The sequence below is a fragment of the Lampris incognitus genome, chromosome 10, assembly GCF_029633865.1.
Source record: "Lampris incognitus isolate fLamInc1 chromosome 10, fLamInc1.hap2, whole genome shotgun sequence".
Classification (NCBI taxonomy): Eukaryota; Metazoa; Chordata; class Actinopteri; order Lampriformes; family Lampridae; genus Lampris; species Lampris incognitus.
The window spans coordinates 597,996-619,756 of NC_079220.1; the positions used below are offsets into that span (position 1 = coordinate 597,996).

Genomic DNA, 21,761 nt, shown 5'->3' on the forward strand with positions numbered 1-21,761 from the left:
GATTCAACTCCTTTGGATAACCATGACCTGGATGAATGAGAACATTCATAGACATGTTCCCCTCATACATGTTGTATTTATTTGTTCTCCTCAAACCTGTTGTACTTATTTGTATTTATTTGCCTTATGTGTTCTGTGGAGTGTTTGTGTGTTTAAATGTTGCCGCTGCTACACAACAATTGTCACTCTGGGGACAAATAAAACCTACTTGACTTGACTGAGCAACGTTAGGATTGCACTCATCTAACACAATATGTCAACTTTACACCCACACCAAGGCTCATACTCTTGACTTAGTTTGCTGTTCCACCATCACACAATATTGCATCATATGGGAGGCACAGTGGCCCAGTGGTCAGCACTGTTGCCTCACAGCAAGAAGGTCCTGGGTTTGAACCCCAGGCCATCCCAGGTCCTTTCTGTGTGGAGTTTGCATGTTCTCCCCGTGTCTGCGTGGGTTTCCTCCGGGGGCTCCGGTTTCCTCCCACCATCAAAAAGACATGCATGTTAATACTGCTGCATGTGCCCCTGAGCAAGGCAATGGAAAGAACAACTGGAGCACCTTTCCATCTATACCCATATTAAGTTTCAGTTGTCGAGATGCCCTAGGACGCTGAGGTGCCACCATTGACTAAACTCCATCCAATTCACATTTCTCTTGTCAGTGTCCCTCTTTTGCGAGGTCCAGAAGCTCACTCGATAATAACAAATTAAAGCAGACCAGAAATGGTCAACTCCTTTTCCCCAGTAGGTCACTTTCAAATATACATTGCCTGCAGTTCACAGGGTCCAGGTCAGCCTGGTCTGAAGATGTATGAACTCTCCCTGAAACATCATCTATCTCCAAGAATATGGTAGTAAACTGCCTCCATTGGGGTCAGATTTTGGCCGCTTTAACTGTCTCAACAGAACAGCTGTTGATTTAGTACTGCAGATGCGGCTCATAAAGGGGACTATATAGATCAAGACATCTGAGTGTTGATATACAGAACATAAAATCTACTATAAATACAATCTACTATTACTGCTGCCATTAGGGGGCGCCACATCGAATCATAAGTTTCCATCTCTTCCTGTCCTCTTCATCTTCCTCTGTCACACCAGCCACCTGCATGTCCTCCCTCACCACATCCATAAACCTCCTCTTTGGCCTTCCTCTTCTCCTCTTCCCTGGCAGCTCCATATTCAGCATCCTTCTCCCAATATACCCAGCATCTCTCCTCCACACATGTCCACACCATCTCAATCTTGTCTCTCTTGCTTTGTCTCCAAACCGTCCAACCTGAGCTGTCCCTCTAGTATACTCCTTCCTAATCCTGTCCTCCTTCATCACTCCCAGTGAAAATCTTATCATCTTCATCTCTGCCACCTCCAGCTCCACCTCCTGTCCTTCTTCATCAGTGCCACTGTCTCCAAACCATACAACATAGCTGGTCTCACAACCATCTTGTAAACCTTCCCTTTAACTCTTGCTGGTACCCTTCTGTCACACATCACTCCTGACACTCTTCTCCACCCACTCCACCCTGCTTACATCCTCACCATTCCACTGTCCTCCCTCTCATTCACACATAGGTATTCCGTCTGGCTCCTACTGACTTTTATTCCTCTTCTCTCCAGTGCATACCTCCACCTCTCCAGGCTCTCCTCCACCTGCACCCTACGCACACCACAGATCACAATGTCATCCGCAAACATCATCGTCCACAGAGACTCCTGCCTGATCTCGTCCGTCAACCTGTCCATCACCATTGCAAACAGGAAAAAGCTCAGAGCCGATCCTTGATGTAATCCCACCTCCACCTTGAACCCATCTGTTATTCCAACCACCCACCTCACCATTGTCACACTGCCCTCATACATATCCTGCAACACTCCTACATACTTCTCTGCCACTCCCGACTTCCTCATACAATACCACACCTCCTCTCTCGGCACCCTGTCGTGGCTGTGTAGGTTTGCACATACATGGAATGTGACTCTGGTTTCGAGGCTCTCTCTGTGTACTTAACACAGAATAACACGACAACACAATAATCTTCACACGTAACACAAAGACTGACTATATAATAAAGCAGTTAAAGCGAAAAATGTCCCTATGCTGATCTGAACTGCCGGGCCTCTTAGGAATTGTGTTCCTTTGTGGTTTCCTGTCAAAGGTCAGATAATTTACAACTTGAGTAAAACGGTCTCTCTGTCTGTCGGTCTGTCTGTTCTCTCCCTCTCTGTCTGTCGGTCTGTCTCTCTGTCTGTCTGTATGTTCTCTCCCTCTCTCCCTCTCTGTTCTCTCTGTCTGTCTGTCTGTTCTCTCCCTCTCTCCCTCTCTGTCTGTCTGTTCTCTCTGTCTGTCTGTCTGTCTGTCTGTTCTCTCCCTCTCTCCCTCTCTCCCTCTCTGTCTGTCTGTCTGTCTGTCTGTCTGTCTGTCTGTCTGTCTGTCTGTCTGTCTGTCTGTCTGTTCTCTCCCTCTCTCCCTCTCTGTTCTCTCTGTCTGTCTGTCTATCTGTTCTCTCCCTCTCTGTCTGTCGGTCTGTCTGTCTGTCTGTCTGTTCTCTCCCTCTCTGTCTGTCGGTCTGTCTATGTCTGTCTGTCTCTCTGTCTGTCTGTTCTCTCCCTCTCTGTCTGTCGGTCTGTCTGTCTGTTCTCTCTCTTTCTGTCTGTCGGTCTGTCTCTGTCTGTCTCTCTCTCTCGCTCTGTCTCTCTCACTGTCTGTCTGTCTATGTCTGTATGTTTGTCTGTCTCTCTGTCTGTCGGTCTGTCTATGTCTGTATGTTTCTCTGTCTGTCTGTTCTCTCTCTTTCTGTCTGTCGGTCTGTCTATGTCTGTATGTTTGTCTGTCTCTCTCTGTCTGTCGGTCTGTCTATGTCTGTATGTTTGTCTGTCTCTCTCTGTCTGTCGGTCTGTCTATGTCTGTATGTTTGTCTGTCTCTCTGTCTGTCTGTTCTCTCTCTTTCTGTCTGTTCTCTCTCTTTCTGTCTGTCGGTCTGTCTATGTCTGTATGTTTGTCTGTCTCTCTGTCTGTCTGTTCTCTCTCTTTCTGTTCTCTCTCTTTCTGTCTGTCGGTCTGTCTCTGTCTGTCTCTCTCTCTCGCTCTGTCTCTCTCACCGTCTGTCTGTCTATGTCTCTCTGTCTGTTCTCTCTCTTTCTGTCTGTCGGTCTGTCTATGTCTGTATGTTTGTCTGTCTCTCTGTCTGTCGGTCTGTTTATGTCTGTACGTTTGTCTGTCTCTCTGTCTGTCTGTTCTCTCTCTTTCTGTCTGTCTCTCTGTCTGTCTGTTCTCTCTCTTTCTGTCTGTCGGTCTGTCTATGTCTGTCTCTCTGTCTGTCGGTCTGTCTATGTCTGTATGTTTGTCTGTCTCTCTGTCTGTCTTTTCTCTCTCTTTCTGTCTGTCTCTCTGTCTGTCTGTTCTCTCTCTTTCTGTCTGTCGGTCTTTCTATGTCTGTCTCTCTGTCTGTCAGTCTGTTTATGTCTGTACGTTTGTCTGTCTCTCTGTCTGTCTGTTCTCTCTCTTTCTGTCTGTCTCTCTGTCTGTCTGTTCTCTCTCTTTCTGTCTGTCGGTCTGTCTATGTCTGTCTCTCTGTCTGTCGGTCTGTCTATGTCTGTATGTTTGTCTGTCTCTCTGTCTGTCTTTTCTCTCTCTTTCTGTGTCTCTCTGTCTGTCTGTTCTCTCTCTTTCTGTCTGTCGGTCTGTCTCTGTCTGTCTCTCTCTCTCGCTCTGTCTCTCTCACTGTCTGCCTGTCGGTCTGTCTATGTCTGTATGTTTGTCTGTCTCTCTGTCTGTCGGTCTGTCTATGTCTGTATGTTTGTCTGTCTCTCTGTCTGTCTGTTCTCTCTCTTTCTGTCTGTCGGTCTGTCTCTGTCTGTCTGTTCTCTCTCACTGTCTTTCTGTCTGTCGGTCTGTCTCTGTCTGTCTCTCTCTCTCGCTCTGTCTCTCTCACTGTCTTTCTGTCTGTCGGTCTGTCTCTGTCTGTCTCTCTCTCTCGCTCTGTCTCTCTCACTGTCTTTCTGTCTGTCTCTGTCTGTCTCTCTCACTGTCTTTCTGTCTGTCGGTCTGTCTCTGTCTGTCTCTCTCTCTCGCTCTGTCTCTCTCACTGTCTGTCTGTCTGTCTCTCTGTCTGTCTGTTCTCTCCCTCTCTGTCTGTCGGTCTGTCTCTGTCTGTCTCTCTCTCTCACTCTCTTTCTGTCTGTCGGTCTGTCTCTGTCTGTCTCTCTCTCTCGCTCTGTCTCTCTCACTGTCCGTCTGTCTGTCTGTTCTCTCTCTTTCTGTCTCTCGGTCTGTCTCTCTCACTGTCTGTCTGTCTGTCTGTTCTCTCTCTTTCTGTCTCTCGGTCTGTCTCTCTCACTGTCTGTCTGTCTGTGTCTCTCTGCAGGTGCAGATTACCCAGAAGAAAATGGATTTGAGTAATGCGACTTCAAAGTGTGGCTCCAAGGAAAACATCCACCACAAACCAGGTCTGTATAAGTTCACACACACACACACACACACACACACACTCAAACACGCACACACACGCACGCGCACACACACACGCGCACACACACGCACACACACACAAACACACGCGCGCGCACACACACACGAACACACACACACACACACACACGAACACACACACACACACACGCAAACACGCACGCACACACATGCACACACGCACACACAAACACACACACACGAACACACACACACACACGCGCACGCACGCACTCACACATGCAAATGCACGCGCGCACACAAGTACACACATACACACTCAAACACAAGTGTAATTAGTGAATATTATACTGCGACGGAGGGATGTTTTTGTAGACTGCACAGTTTTTTTTTACTGTTGTTAGTGTGATAGTACTAAAATATCAGGGTATTTACTGTTAGTGTGATAGTACTAAAATATCAGGGTATTTACTGTTAGTGTGATAGTACTAAAATATCAGTGTATTTACTGTTAGTGTGATAGTACTAAAATATCAGGGTATTTACTGTTAGTGTGATAGTACTAAAATATCAGGGTATTTACTGTTAGTGTGATAGTACAAAAAAATCAGTGTATTTACTGTTAGTGTGATAGTACTAAAATATCAGGGTATTTATTGTTAGTGTGATAGTACTAAAATATCAGTGTATTTACTGTTAGTGTGATAGTACTAAAATATCAGTGTATTTACTGTTAGTGTGATAGTACTAAAATATCAGGGTATTTACTGTTAGTGTGATAGTACTAAAATATCAGTGTATTTACTGTTAGTGTGATAGTACTAAAATATCAGGGTATTTACTGTTAGTGTGATAGTACTAAAATATCAGGGTATTTACTGTTAGTGTGATAGTACTAAAATATCAGTGTATTTACTGTTAGTGTGATAGTACTAAAATATCAGGGTATTTATTGTTAGTGTGATAGTACTAAAATATCAGTGTATTTGCTGTTGTTAGTGTGATAGTACTAAAATATCAGGGTATTTACTGTTAGTGTGATAGTACTAAAATATCAGTGTATTTACTGTTAGTGTGATAGTACTAAAATATCAGTGTATTTACTGTTAGTGTGATAGTACTAAAATATCAGGGTATTTACTGTTAGTGTGATAGTACAAAAAAATCAGTGTATTTACTGTTAGTGTGATAGTACTAAAATATCAGGGTATTTATTGTTAGTGTGATAGTACTAAAATATCAGTGTATTTACTGTTAGTGTGATAGTACTAAAATATCAGTGTATTTACTGTTAGTGTGATAGTACTAAAATATCAGGGTATTTACTGTTAGTGTGATAGTACTAAAATATCAGTGTATTTACTGTTAGTGTGATAGTACTAAAATATCAGGGTATTTACTGTTAGTGTGATAGTACTAAAATATCAGGGTATTTACTGTTAGTGTGATAGTACTAAAATATCAGTGTATTTACTGTTAGTGTGATAGTACTAAAATATCAGGGTATTTATTGTTAGTGTGATAGTACTAAAATATCAGTGTATTTGCTGTTGTTAGTGTGATAGTACTAAAATATCAGGGTATTTACTGTTAGTGTGATAGTACTAAAATATCAGTGTATTTACTGTTAGTGTGATAGTACTAAAATATCAGTGTATTTACTGTTAGTGTGATAGTACTAAAATATCAGGGTATTTACTGTTAGTGTGATAGTACTAAAATATCAGTGTATTTACTGTTAGTGTGATAGTACTAAAATATCAGGGTATTTATTGTTAGTGTGATAGTACTAAAATATCAGTGTATTTGCTGTTGTTAGTGTGATAGTACTAAAATATCAGTGTATTTACTGTTAGTGTGATAGTATAGTAGAATATCAGTGTATTTACTGTTAGTGTGATAGTACTAAAATATCAGTGTATTTACTGTTAGTGTGATAGTATAGTAGAATATCAGTGTATTTACTGTTAGTGTGATAGTACTAAAATATCAGTGTATTTACTGTTAGTGTGATAGTACTAAAATATCATTGTATTTACTGTTAGTGTGATAGTACTAAAATATCAGGGTATTTATTGTTAGTGTGATAGTACTAAAATATCAGTGTATTTACTGTTAGTGTGATAGTACTAAAATATCAGGGTATTTATTGTTAGTGTGATAGTATAGTAGAATATCAGTGTATTTACTGTTAGTGTGATAGTATAGTAGAATATCAGTGTATTTACTGTTAGTGTGATAGTACTAAAATATCAGTGTATTTACTGTTAGTGTGATAGTACTAAAATATCAGTGTATTTACTGTTAGTGTGATAGTACTAAAATATCAGGGTATTTATTGTTAGTGTGATAGTACTAAAATATCAGTGTATTTACTGTTGTTAGTGTGATAGTACTAAAATATCAGTGTATTTACTGTTAGTGTGATAGTATAGTAGAATATCAGTGTATTTACTGTTAGTGTGATAGTATAGTAGAATATCAGTGTATTTACTGTTAGTGTGATAGTATAGTAGAATATCAGTGTATTTAGTGTTAGTGTGATAGTACTAAAATATCAGTGTATTTACTGTTAGTGTGATAGTACTAAAATATCAGTGTATTTACTGTTAGTGTGATAGTATAGTAGAATATCAGTGCATTTACTGTTAGTGTGATAGTACTAAAATATCAGGGTATTTACTGTTAGTGTGATAGTATAGTAGAATATCAGTGTATTTACTGTTAGTGTGATAGTATAGCAGAATATACGTGTATTTACTGTTAGTGTGATAGTATAGTAGAATATCAGTGTGTTTACTGTTAGTGTGATAGTATAGTGGAATATCAGTGTATTTACTGTTAGTGTGATAGTATAGTAGAATATCAGTGTGTTTACTGTTAGTGTGATAGTATAGTAGAATATCAGTGTGTTTACTGTTAGTGTGATGGTATAGTAGAATATCAGTGTGTTTACTGTTAGTGTGATAGTATAGTAGAATATCAGTGTATTTACTGTTAGTGTGATAGTATAGTAGAATATCAGTGTGTTTACTGTTAGTGTGATAGTATAGTAGAATATCAGTGTATTTACTGTTAGTGTGATAGTATAGTAGAATATCAGTGTATTTACTGTTAGTGTGATAGTACTAAAATATCAGTGTATTTACTGTTAGTGTGATAGTATAGTAGAATATCAGTGTGTTTACTGTTAGTGTGATAGTATAGTAGAATATCAGTGTGTTTACTGTTAGTGTGATAGTATAGTAGAATATCAGTGTATTTACTGTTAGTGTGATAGTATAGCAGAATATACGTGTATTTACTGTTAGTGTGATAGTATAGTAGAATATCAGTGTGTTTACTGTTAGTGTGATAGTATAGTAGAATATCAGTGTATTTACTGTTAGTGTGATAGTATAGCAGAATATACGTGTATTTACTGTTAGTGTGATAGTATAGTAGAATATCAGTGTGTTTACTGTTAGTGTGATAGTATAGTAGAATATCAGTGTATTTACTGTTAGTGTGATAGTATAGCAGAATATACGTGTATTTACTGTTAGTGTGATAGTATAGTAGAATATCAGTGTGTTTACTGTTAGTGTGATAGTATAGTAGAATATCAGTGTGTTTACTGTTAGTGTGATAGTATAGCAGAATATCAGTGTGTTTACTGTTAGTGTGATAGTATAGTTTTAGGAGGTCGAGGTTGGTGCGGATCTGTCTCTTCATGAGCAGTACTGCAGGAGCAGCTTTTGTGGTTGCGTGGGGCACATCTCTGTAAAACAGCAGGAAGCTGTTCAGCCTCTGGTGGAGAGAGCCTTGGCCCTGAGAAGCCTTCAAAGCGTGTTTCATGCTCTGAACAAATCTCTCTGCTAATCCATTAGCAGATGGGTGATAGGGAGCAGAGTGGATGTGTTGCACTCCATTTACCTTGAGGAATTGCTCGAACTCTTGTGAGACAAACTGGGGCCCGTTATCACTCACCAGCTGTTCTGGGAAGCCAAACCGACTGAACATTTCGCCAAGTTTCTCGATGGTTTTCTCAGCTGTTGTCGATCTCATTATTGCCACTTCTGGCCACTTGCTGTGATCATCAACTGCAAGCAGAAACATCCTCTCCTCAAACGGCCCGGCAAAATCAATGTGGATGCGCTGCCAGGGTCCCTCTGGCCATTCCCATGGGTGGAGGGGGGCTGGCTGTGGCATGCCGCGCACCCGCTGACAAGATGGACTTGTTCTCGCAGTCTCTTCCATTTGCCCATCCAGCCCAGGCCACCAGAAGTAGCTCCTGGTGAGTTCTTTCATGTGGACCATTCCACTGTGGCCTGCATGTAGCTGCTGTAGTAGCCTTTTTCGCAGCGTGGGTGGAATAATCACTCTGCGTCCCCATAGGAGACCTCCTGCCTGCACAGAGAGCTCATTCCTTCTTGCTAGGTATAGTTTTAACTCTGGAAGGTTCCCACTCCTTCCGCTGATCACAACATCTATCAGTTTGAAGAGCACAGGGTCATTTCGGGTGTGTCGTTTCACTTGAGTAGAAGTGATGGGAGCCTCCTGCACTTGCCTGAAGTAGAAAATGCCAGCCTGCTGTGACTCACTATGGTCAACCGGCAGGGGCAGCCTAGAGAGGCTGTCGGCATTTGCATGCAGCTCCAACTTGCAGTATTTTATGTCGTAACCGTGGGCGGACAACAATAAGGCCCATCTTTGCATCCAACTGGCTGCCAAGGAAGGAAAACCAGTATGGGGCCCGAAAATTGTTGTCAGGGGACGGTGGTCTGTCATAAGGACAGATTTCCTCCCAAAGAGATATTGGTGAAATTTTCTGACCCCAAACACAATTCCCAGCGCTTCTCGTTCAATTTGCACATAGTTGCATTCGGCTTGGTTGAGTGTGCGTGAAGCTAATGCAACTGGCCGCTCTTCACCACTGGGCAAGAAGTGAGAAATGACTGCTCCCACTCTGTAAGGGGAAGCATCACATGCGAGTTGTAAGGGCAAGGTGGGGTCCAAGTGTGTTAGCGTGTCAGACTCAAGCAGCACCTTTTTTGTTTGCGCAAAGTCAGCCTCACACTGTACAGTCCATTTCCATGTCTTGCCATGGCACAGCAGCTGGTGAAGCGATCGCAGCAGAGAAGAGAGGCTCGGTATGAATTTCCCATGGTAGTTTAGGAGCCCGAGATAAGCGCGTAGTTGACTCACGTTTTGAGGCATCAGTGCTTCCACGATCGTTTTGATTTTGGATGGAGCTTTGTGTAAGCACTCTGAGTCTATTGTGTCACCCAAATACTCTACCGCAGACTGGAAAAACTCACACTTTGATCTGCGGACGCAGAGTCCATATTTTTCCAGCCGCTGCAGTGTGGCGTCCAGATTTTCCAAGTGCTCTTGCTCTGTCTTCCCGGTGACCAGTATGTCGTCCAAGTAGCATTGGATGCCAGCCAAGCCGCTCAGTATCTGGTCCATCGCACGCTGGAAGAGAGCCGGGGCCGATGTTATTCCAAAGGGTAGCCTGCAGTATTGGTAGAGGCCCTTGTGAGTGACTATTGTGAGCAGCTCTCTCGACTTCTCATCGACTTGCATCTGGAGGTTGGCTTGTGTGAGGTAAATTTTGCTGAATTTTTTTCCTCCAGCCAATCCAGTGAAAAGCTCCTCAATGTGGGGCAGTGGATATTGTTCAGCCTCAAGCACTGGGTTTATGGTGACTTTGAAGTCACCGCAGATTCTCACCGAATTATCTTTTTTATAACTGGCATGATTGGAGTGGCCCAGTCACTCCAGCTGACAGGCTCCAGCACCCCCCTCTTGACCAAGGATTCCAGCTCTGCTTCCCCTTTTGGCTTTATTGCATAGGGAACTGGTCTGGCTTTCATGAACCTTGGTTTTCTATCTGGCTGAATGTTCAGTTTAACTGTTATGTCTTTCATTGTTCCCAGTTCCTCCTTGAACACATCTGCATGTTTGTTCAGAAACGTTGTCAGACGTTTTTCACCTTTGCACACCATACGAATTGCAGGCCAGTCCAGTGTGAGCTCCTCCAGCCATGACCGACCCAGCAGAGATGGAAAGTTCCCTTTGACTACATACAAAAGTAGTTCAGCTGTCTGGCCATTCACCAGGACTGTGACATTGACAACGCCTTTTGTTTGCACTGACTCGCTGGTGTATGTTTTCAGTTTGAGGCTGGTTGGTTGTAATAGAAGGTGTTGCAAGGTTTCCTTGTAAAGAGAATACGACACGATGGAGACAGCTGCACCGGTGTCAATTTCCATGTGCACTGGTTTCCCCTCCAGCAGTGAAGTTTCCCAATATCCATCTGGACCTCCCTGCACTGACAGTACATACACTGATACTTCATCTGATGAGCTGTTGGGCTCAGCAGTGGTGTGGGTTGGTTCCACACTGTGTACAGACTGTCTCTTTTTGAATGTGGGCATTGGCTTTTTGGTTACTTGCCTTGGGTTTCTGTCAGCTCCCTTACTTCTGCAAGCACGTTCCAGGTGCCCCTTTTTTCCACACTTCCTGCAATCCACGTCCTTACTCCAACAATCAGCTGAAAAATTTCCTGTTTTGTCGCATCGGTGACATTTTTCGTGAGCCCCCTTGTCCTCGGTGGAGACCCGGTGTAGTTTACCACTTGCACTGAGGTGCTGAGCCTCCCTGGCAGCTAGCTCCGTTGACACAGCAATCTCGACAGCTTTATCCAATGTGAGTAAACCTTCAGCTAGCAGACGTTTCTGAGTAGCCTCACTCCTCAGCCCGCACACGAGTCTGTCTCTTATGGTGTCATTCAGCACATCATTGAATTCACAACGCTCTGCTCGCCTCCTCAGTGCAGCCACAAACACTGTTACACTCTCCCCTTCCTCTTGGATTCTTTTATGGAAACGAAAACGTTCTGCATTTACCAGTGGCTTGGGTGAGAAATGGGCCGTCAACGTAGCCACTATGCTAGCGTAGCTTTTAGTCCCAGGCTTGGCTGGCTGGACCAGGCAACGCAGCAGACCAAAAGTTTTCGGTCCCATTACACTCAAGAACGTTGGCACAATCTTCTCATCTGCAATCCCATTTGCTAGAACAAAGTATTCAAAACGTTCTATGTAGGAGCGCCACTGCTCAGTATTTTCATCAAAGGGGCCAATGCTCCCAATCATCCCCGCCATTTTCACCTCGTTCGCTGCTTTTTTCACAAGTATCTTCCCTCTGCCGACACTGCAGCCTCTGACGGTGAAGCTAACTTGCTAACTTGCTAACCTGCTAGTTTCCAGCTTTCACAGCAACAGTCCGGCTCAGAGTCTTCAAAACCAGCGGAGAAACACACGCGGATGTCGAATAAGATCCTCGTCGCCACTTTGTTGCATCTTGCTTAGAGTATTGCCCAACTTATACTGCTAGGTTACAACATAAATCAGTCGGGAGACGGATTCAAAATTTGCCGTCATGACATCCGGTGGTTTTATTATACAACAACTGTCACATGACACTCGAAGTCACCCGTAATAGCAATACCCTGGTCCGCCTATAGGTGGCAGCAACGGACCAGGTATGATCACAATATATAACAAAAACCACCAGATGAATCATCTGAGCCAGATGTTGGAATGACAATGACCGGCCGACAAAAATTTGCAGTGGATGTTTTCACTGTGATCATTGATAAACTTGTGGCAGAACTAGACCGCAGGTATGAATCCTATAAGACACTGAACAGCAGCTTTGGATTTCTAAATAAAATTCACATCATCTCATCTCAAGAACTTCGTTCTGCAGCTACACTGCTTCTTCAGATCAAACATCATGCAGATTTATAGGAGGACTCTGTTGATGAAATAGAGCAGTTCAAAGAATTCATCAGAAACGAAGAAAATACAAGTGCGCTGGCCTTGCTTCAATTAATAAGGAGGAGGAACCTGTCATCAGTTTTTCCAAACATGGATGTAGCCTTCAGGATTTATTTAACTCTCCCTGTAACCAATGCCTCTGGAAAGCGCGCCTTTTCAAAACTTGGACTTGTCAAGAACAGACTGCACTCTACAATGAGACAAGAAAGACTCAGCCACTTAACACTGATGTAATTGAAAAGTGACGTTGTTAGAGTCCTGGACTTCACTGCTCTAATCAAAGACTTTGCCACGCGTAAAACCAGGAAGAAGTTTTAAGGGTAAGAACAGACTTTAATACCTGCGGTTGTTACTGATTGATTTATTCGGGCAATATTCTTATGCTTGCACTACTTTTGAGTGGCGGAACACTGGACAGAAGGATGCATGCCGGCTTCACTTGCCAGTGTTGTATGAGTTTGTTTTTGGACACTGGACATTTTATTGTGGCCATTTAGACTGTATGGCACTTGAACTTACTAGGCAAAGCAAAAGGCTTCCTTTCTTCTGTGTGTGTGTGTGTGTGTGTGTGTGTGTGTGTGTGTGTGTGTGTGTGTGTGTGTGTGTGTGTGTGTGCGTGCGTGTGTGTGTGCGTGCGTGCGTGTGTGTGTGAACTGCTATGAGAGGAAGGATAAGTGGAATTAGTAGGGGGAGAAGTTGGCTGCTTCTCTCTCAAACCAGCAGTTTGCAGTGTGTTAACATGTGTATCAGATATTGTGATATGAGACTAGATATGTTGCCTTAGAGTTTGTGATATGGCATAAGTGTTATCTTTCCCTGGTTTTAAATGCTGCATTACAATAAAGTGAATTAATCTTCTGAATTTACCAGACTGTTCTATTATTTGCCTTTACTCACTTAGACATTATATCCATCATCAAAAATCTCATTGTGTTATAAAATAAAACTGCAGTCTTAAGTGACTGTTGATGGGGGGGGGGGGGTCTTGAAAAACTCATAGCCCTGGGCCCATGTTACTTTAATCCGGCCTTGGTATTACAGTATTACTGTATTACAGTATGGTACGGTGGCACGGGCAGTCAAACACGGAAAATTGTCAACAAAATCATAGGCAACCCACCCCCCTCAGTTGAATCTCTACATACTAACCAGACTGTAAAGTGAGCAAAGAAGATCCCCTCTGACCCCTCACATCCTGCTCATCACCTATTCCAGCTCCTTCCCTCAGGGAGGCGCTACAGGTCACTGTCCACTAACACTTAACACTTCACAAACAGTATTCCCCCCCCCAGCTATCAGGACTGTGAATTCCTCCCTATTGTCCCTCCTCACGCACCACTGGCATAAACACCACCATTCCCCTGATTATGCAAAGGAATTGATTCAAGTGCAACTGGACTTGGTCTATATCTGTATATGGTATATTCACGGATATAGACCAAGCCCAGTTGCACTTGAATCAATTCCTTTGGATAACCATGACCTGGATGAATGAGAACATTCACAGACATTCCCCTGATTGTTATGCAGGATATGTTTGTTTCTGTTACTGTGTAACTGTATTGTTACGGTGTAACTGCGTTGTTATTATGGTGTAACTGTATTGTTATTGTGTAACTGTATTGTTACGGTGTAACTGCGTTGTTATTATGGTGTAACTGCGTTGTTATTATGGTGTAACTGTATTGTTATTGTGTAACTGTATTGTTACGGTGTAACTGTATTGTTATGGTGTAACTGTATTGTTATTACGGTGTAACTGTATTGTTATGGTGTAACTGCGTTGTTATTATGGTGTAACTGTATTGTTATTGTGTAACTGTATTGTTACGGTGTAACTGTATTGTTATGGTGTAACTGTATTGTTATTATGGTGTAACTGTATTGTTATTGTGTAACTGTATTGTTCATGACAATATGTGGAGTGTCTGTTGTTGTGCATGTATGTGTTGTGCTGCAGAGTTTAATGTGTACCGAAAACAAATGCCACCGGCCTTGGTCACGTGGCTAATGAAACTATCTATCTAATCTAAGGAAGCGTGCCACGGACATGGGCGCAACAAGTCCGTGCATGCTGGGGTGGCCCAGCGCCTTGCCTGTGGCCCCCCGGGGGCACAGGCAAGGCGGCTTGTTACGCGTTGACCTGAGTCACGTGAGTGGACGTAGTTCGTCGTGTTGTTTGATTAAATGTAGTTCGCTCCGACTAGAGCTTCGCCTGTCGTCTTCTTGTTCAACAACGTAACATGGTTGTGTCAGGAAGGGCATCCGACGTAAAATTGTTCCAACTCAGAATGTGGATTAACAAGAGCGTACCGGGTCGGTGGAGGCCTGGGTTACCGATGACCGACATTGTTGCCGTTCCCTCACGGGTACCGATGGAAACGATACGATCCGCTGTGTCGACCCCCGAGAAACAGGGAACCAGCTGGAAAAAAGAAGAGACGAAGAAGTAGGCGGAGCCTATGCATATATATATACACACACGTGGATTGGCCGCTGCTGTACGTCGCCGCTATGCGTCTGCCCGTCCGCCATATTGAAGCGGTCAATATCCGGAAGTAAACCAATATAATGTGTATTGAGAGCTGCAGACTTCTCTACATAAATTGACTGTAACTCGCTTAATTCTAAACCGATTTTCTCGAAATTTTGTTTGATATAAACGTGAGGAATTCGTAAATGATACTGGTTACTTGGAGTTAAAGTTACTGGGGGGTAGTTCTAATCACTACTTTGCCAAAACAAAACAACAACTATTTTTGTTCCCCATGACTCCAGTTAAGAGAACATCCAGTCAGTTGATCCGAGGCAAATACAGTATGATAAGTCCACTTCAGCAAGCTCCAGTACACATAAATTGTTCATCTCAAATATTTTATTTCCCTGTAAAAGATTCAACAGTCTTTCCACACCACACTGACAAGAACTTGCTTACATAAGTTTGCTCACATAAGTTTGCCGTATGAACAAGTGCAATAAAACTGGAAGTCCAGTTTAACACATATTTGGAAAATAAAGACAGATGTTAAATTAAAAAGTGAAATGAATCTGGAGAGAATTACAACATTAAGATGTGACATAAAAAGCTGACACTGTTCCCAAGCTGGGTCACTGACGAAGGTTTCTGTCATCTGGCTGTTCTAATTTGGGAATTTCTTTTTCATTGTGTACAGAATGATTATTATAATTAGCTACTATAATATACTAATAATCCGTTTTCTATTAAATAAAGATGATCTATACTGTGGAATACCTACTATTTCACTATTACCAAACAATCATCAACATTTTCAAAATCCAAGCTTAGGATCTCCCTACTGAATCAAATATACACATAGCCCACACAACCTGTCCTGACTTTACGAAATAACATATATACACACATGCACATATACTTCATCATTTACACTTTTCTTCTTGTGCTCTGTTTCAATGTCAATTGCATTTATCATCATCACTATCACTATCTATTTTATTTAGATTTTTTTTGTTTTATACGCCATCATTTACACTTCTTTTTATGCTGTTTTGCATTATTTATTGTATATATTTATCATCACTATCACTATTGTATTTTGATTTGTTTTATGTTGTGAGGCATCTGTGTCTCTTATTTAATTATACGCTTTGATGTACAGTAACATGTGACCTCAGAACCTTTTGTTATAAGGATTAGTATCCCTGAAACAGTATCACTTCAGACAGCTTCTTTCGGAAGCTACCACTTTGCAATTGCAGAGTGTGACGTTTGGCAATGTGGTACTGCCTCAATTTGTGGAATGTGCTGACAACTAATGACAGGATGGAAAAGTGGTGGTTGTCAATGCCGCCCTGAGTTTCAACTATATGGTCACCAAGACTGAACACATCCTCTGAACCTATGTCGGACCGGACCATGTGGTTGACAAGGGAAACGTTGCATTGATGAGCTGCTGATGTAAAGTTGGTGGTTTGTCGAATGCAGCACTCTGCTGAGCGGATCACATCAACAGTGCCTACAGATGGAATCATCAAACCCCCATTGTTCTTCAAGGTCAACAGGTGGTAGCTTTCTGAAAATGATGCTGGTACAGCAACAGACACCAAACTGTTTCGGCACACATCACATGGAAGCTGCTTCATCACCTGTCGTACAACAAACCCTCCTATGTACATCAGTGCATTCTCCGTCAGACCTCCGAAGTGAGTTGGCAGGTAACTGGTCCAGGATGATACTACAGACCACATCCTCAAATGGAGAGGAGGCCGTGTCAGAGTCATTAGCCGGCACTACAGATGACATGTCCACAGCAGACAAGGACACCATCTCATCCTGAGCCGTCACATTGCCAGTGTTCCCCGGAGAAACCCCACAGCGGACCATTACATACATTTTATTTCTGTCTCCTTTCATGATCCTTGGCGTTTCTCAACTGCCTCTGCAGCTCCTTAACTCTCGCTTCAGCCTCAGCTAACTTATATTTAACTTGGTCAGGGTCAAGGGCATAATGATGATCCTATAAAATATAGCATTTGTTGGGTAAGCACTATACAACACAACTAAGTATATTGTAAAAGTTCTGTGGATAAGAACTGCTTTGTTACACTTACTGAGGTCGAGGAGTTCTGTGGTTCAGGAGATTCAGACACAGGATCATCACTTGTCTCACCAGCTTGTGTTGATGTCCTAGTTGACCCGGCTTTATTGGGAAACTTCAAATTAAGTAAGAAAAAAATATTAGAAAACTCTAAAAAGGAATGTTTACTTTCAATATCAGGTTTAGTGGTAATTCCAGTTGTGTTAGCAAGAGATCATGTACTGTGTATGCTCATCATTCCAATCAGTTTCCATTATTAACACTGTTTACCACAAATAACACTATAATCTTATGACTTAAAAATACACTAACCTTGTTCAGATGGTCTGGAAAGGATGCAAAAACTGAAGGGATCACACATTCCTTCACACGCACAGTTTGCCCAGTTCTGTCACAATCATCTGCCTTGAAATGACAGCTGCAGAGGACTGTAGTATCTGTAGGCTCAAAATCCTTCTGTCTAACAGCCGTGGCCCAAGCTTTCCTCAGTCCAGGATTTTTTTGGGGAACTTTTGACAATAACAAGGCCATCTCAATATTTCTTCTGGCATGTAGCTGAATGGTGCAGCAGTACATTAAGGTAGCAGCATAAATGTTGCTTAGTAGATCTAGCTAGCTAACAAATTTAAACTTGGTAACTTGTATAATCTCATGAGCACAAACACATTCCAGATGATACTTTTCTATAAAATAAATTATACAACTAATGAGATGAGGCGTAGCTAAATATCACGTTTACCCATAGTTGTATTAGTGCTTCAGTAAGTTAGCTAACTAGCTAGACAGCCATGTTTCCATTAGGTAGCTAGCTAACGTTAGCTAACGTTATGACGGTGTCAGGTAATTTCAGAATAGTTTGAGGTGATATTTCACGTTCACTGCCTTCCAAAACAGTAAAATATTGTTATATAAAGTTATTGTTGGTAAAATTGCCTCTTACTTGTGAAAAGTGATCCCGTGTTGCCTGTTTTTAACGTTTCTTCTGTTCGAACAGCCAAACGCAGCACACGCCTGAGGCATTTTTCTATCAACTCAACGACTCTTGACCGCCCCAATATGACATTTACAGCGGCGGCAGAGTATTGTAGCGAATTAGGGGGGCAGCCCGGGAACTGTCGCCACAGCCGGGACGCGAACCCGTATCTCCCACTCCGCAAGCGACACTATTTTTCTTGGTTAAACTACGGTAGGCCTAATTCGTGCAGTGGTTGGGCTTGAATCAATGTCAAAATTTCAATGTGAATAAATACACAATGGAATAGCGCCCCCTCCCAAACAGCTATAAATACCACGCATTAGGCTACTATGCAAGACGACTGCACCACAGACTCCCTTTTTCACACGCAATATTAGCCTACATCGAGAGTGTAACCGGGTATTTTCTTGCCCGGTGCGGGATTCGATACGAGGTGTACTGCACCACAAGGCGACATCACTAACCGCTCGGCTAAAGTGTCAGACCCGTTAGCTTGGGACTAACGTGTCTTATCAGTAGTTTACAGTCGTCACCCTCCCCGGAAGCGCGCCCTCGCGCTTTATTATTCCCGCGCTCCGAAGAGACTTCTGAGGATCTGCACACTTCCGGATCCCACCGCTGCCACCAATGTAACCGGGTATTTTCTTGCCCGGTGCGGGATTCGACACGGGGTGTACTGCACCACAAGGCGACATCGCTAGCCGAGCGGTTAGTGATGTCGCCTTGTGGTGCAGTACACCTCGTATCGAATCCCGCACCGGGCAAGAAAATACCCGGTTACAGTAGTTTACAAGAGCAACAGTCGTACGGACGGTCACCAGCCTACTACTAAGTTTAGACAGGACGGTATTCATAGTGACTCGTTCACACGCTGCATGGAGACAGCACACACACCGCTTCTATTCTGCACGGCGGCAGCATTAAGAAACAGAACCAGAACCAGAACAAAACGTGTCACTCCGTCTGACTCACTCACTGCACCTCGCTAAGTCTTGACAGACTGCTGCCCGGTCGCTTAGCAACCCGAGGAGGACCCAAGTCAGCTTTCCTCCAGTCATTAAACTGACCCAGAGCACAATGAACTACAAACACGTGCAAGTTAAAAACTACCATCCCCGACAGGAGAAGCGAAATAACCACAAGCGCAGCCCAAAGCTAACACCGGAAGTTAAGCTCTGCTGAACCAGGCTAGGCTAGGCTAACAAGGAGGCTGCAACACCATGGCAACAGTAAACAATGCGTCTCAGAGAAAGACCATGCTGTCAGCAGAGTTTCCGAATCAACCATGTCAGCTCATTTACAGTGTAGTCAGACTCACCGTTGACGGCTTGAGAGCAGCACAGTCCGGCGCTTCTTGTGGTTGTTGGCAAACACGTCAGTGATGTCTGGACCTCCCAGGCCTCCGTCCTTTGTTTGTTGGTGGCCAACAGGGCCGGGCTGCCGTCCCGGGCCGGGCTGCCGTCCCGGGCCGGGCTGCCGTCCCGGGCCGGGCTGCCGTCTCGGGCCGGGCTGCCGTCTCGGGCCGGGCTGCGGTTCCGTACAGAGTTCTGGATGGAGGCAAGAGAAGCTGCGTCCGCACGTTGCAGAGGTGACAGGCAGAGTCCGGGCGGTGCGGAAGAGTTGGTGTAAAGCGTGCTGGCAGGGCCGCATTAACGCAAGAAAGTCCGCCATGTCATCCACAGCATGTCGCTTGCTCTTCTCTCTTGCCAGCAGGCGCTCCACCTGGTGCAGCTCCGCGGTGAGGTTCTCTTCCGTCACTCCGCAGAACTGGGCCGCGGGCTGCACAGACGTCTTGTCTAGGGAAGACGCGTGTTTGGGGTGAGACTCCGGGGAGCACACCTCCAGCCTCGGCTGAGAAACCACAAGTCTGTCTGTCGATCAGCGGTAGAAACCGCGTGCGCACGCAGCGCATCTGGGGGGGGGGGCATATGAGCGACAGGTGAGCGCTCGATGGGGCCTCGACAACACACTCGTGTAGCCGTCGAGGGCGCTGTGCCCGTCTCCTTTCCGGAGGGGGGGGGGGTCCCGCACTGTACTCCGGCTTTGACGCACAGGTCCGTTGCTCGTTCCCGGGTTTCCCTCCACGACTCCTCTATCTATCGCAGAGTCCGCTAGCTCCACTGGTGTGTCCAGCTGAAGGCTGGGAGGTTGGAGCTGGTCAGACATGGCCTTTGTGGTGCGGAAGGGATCCTGGAAACGCGTGGGGAGCAAGAAACGTGTTCATCGGTACGTCCCCTCACGGCTCTGGCCTCGGTTCTCCTCCGTGCACTGGACTGAGACAGGACATCCACGAGTGTTGCTCTAAGTGCAGGTAGTGATTGACGGACAGCCACCGACGCTGAGTACTGACGGGCCCGGCGGGTGTCGGACAGGCTCTGAAGTTCGACTGGCGGTGCAGTTGCCATTCCTCTCCGTTTCTTGATAAATATGTCATGAGCGACCGAGTTGGAGAAAAAGTTGCACAACATTTGTACACTTGGAACAAAAGATCTGCTGCTGCCTCCACGTTGCTGACCGCATCAACCGACACTAGGTTCAGTCTGTGCGCATGCGCGGTGGACGTACAACGCACCCGGCACCTCCGGTTTAAACGTCTGCTGTACTCCGTTCTTGCAGCCCGACGTGACAGCGGCCCCGTCAGAACACACGTGTTTTGGTCAGTGCTGCCGGGCCGAGGGTCCGCTTCATGCTCTGCAGCAGCGAGTCGGCATCCGGGCCACCGGCGTGCGTGAAGTGCACGAGTTCCTCACGCGCTTCTCCTCCTTTTATATACCGCACAGCAGCGGACACTTGTTCGCTTTTACTGATGTCTTTGCTTTCGTCAACCAGTAGGGCGAAATGTTCAGCCTCCCTGGTTTCATCACTCACTGCTCCTCTCGCCATTTCAGCCATGGTTCCAAACATCTCGTCTTGGACGTCTTTGTGCGTGGATTTGTTGTTTTTTGTTTGTTTTTTGGGGGGTTGTCTGTCCTTTTCTTTGCCGCCGTCTGGTCAAATTCGCCAATTAAGTTTAGCAGCTGCACAAAGTTGCCCTTGTTTCCAGACCCCCTCATCCTCCCGATGACCCCGCGGAGCGACGCCTTGACCCGCAGGGTAGCGTAGGGACGTCACGGCAGCTCTCGTACTCACGGTTTTCTCTCACGGCTCTTCAGCGCCCAGCGTCGGTCCTGTTGTCCAGTCTCCAGCCGTCGTTGGTTGCCAGTTTAAACAGCCCATGCCTCCACGGCAAACCTGTGTGCCAAACTCCCATTGTGCTTTTTTTTGAAGGGGGGGTGTATCTTTTTCTAATTTAATGGGTATTCAAATGTGAGCACATGTCTAAAATATAATCCCTTCTTAAAGGGTGAGGACAGCATATCTTCAACAGAGAGTTTCTGATGAAGAGATTACTGCAGGTTCTGTCGACACATGTTAAGTTGTCAGTCATGAAGGGGCGAAATGTGGGGCTGCCAGCGGAGTAGACTGTGAGACCATCACCTGGAGCTGTATAGGGATCACACCTGCTACCACGTCATAGACCTTTACAGGGGAGGATAAACTCTATTCCAAACACAACTCATTATAATTCAATAGATTGCCTCTGTCATCCATGATGTGTGTAATGGACCAAATACCCTTCTTCACCACTCTTCCAAAAACACAGATTTCCCCTTAAACAGGACACACCTATTATTTCAAACTGGAACTGCATGGGAAGTAAAGCTGTGTTTAAACACCAGTTTCCAATATTGCAAAACTTGTTTATGAAAGGTGGATAAACATAATGATATCTTGGACAGTTCAAAATCCCAGTTTAACAGAAAAGCAACCCCTCCCAGCAGCTTGTTAAAGACTGCATTAGGAGTGGCATGCCAAAACACTGTCTCATCCACGACAAAGGCTTTCAGCCACTTCAGTTTGATCATACCATTCATCATGTCATAATCAATGAATCATACCATTCATCATGT

The 21,761-nt window shown here is 44.3% G+C and overlaps 1 protein-coding gene across 1 annotated transcript in view; it reads left to right on the forward strand.

Moving 5' to 3' along the window:
- LOC130119127 (microtubule-associated protein tau-like) overlaps positions 1-21,761 on the forward strand; it is an 85,386-nt gene that overhangs the window by 27,135 nt on the left and 36,490 nt on the right. Inside the window, exon 3 of the mRNA XM_056287543.1 lies at positions 4,368-4,449. Coding sequence (XP_056143518.1) covers positions 4,368-4,449 — 82 coding nt within the window. The remainder of the gene's footprint in view (positions 1-4,367; positions 4,450-21,761) is intronic.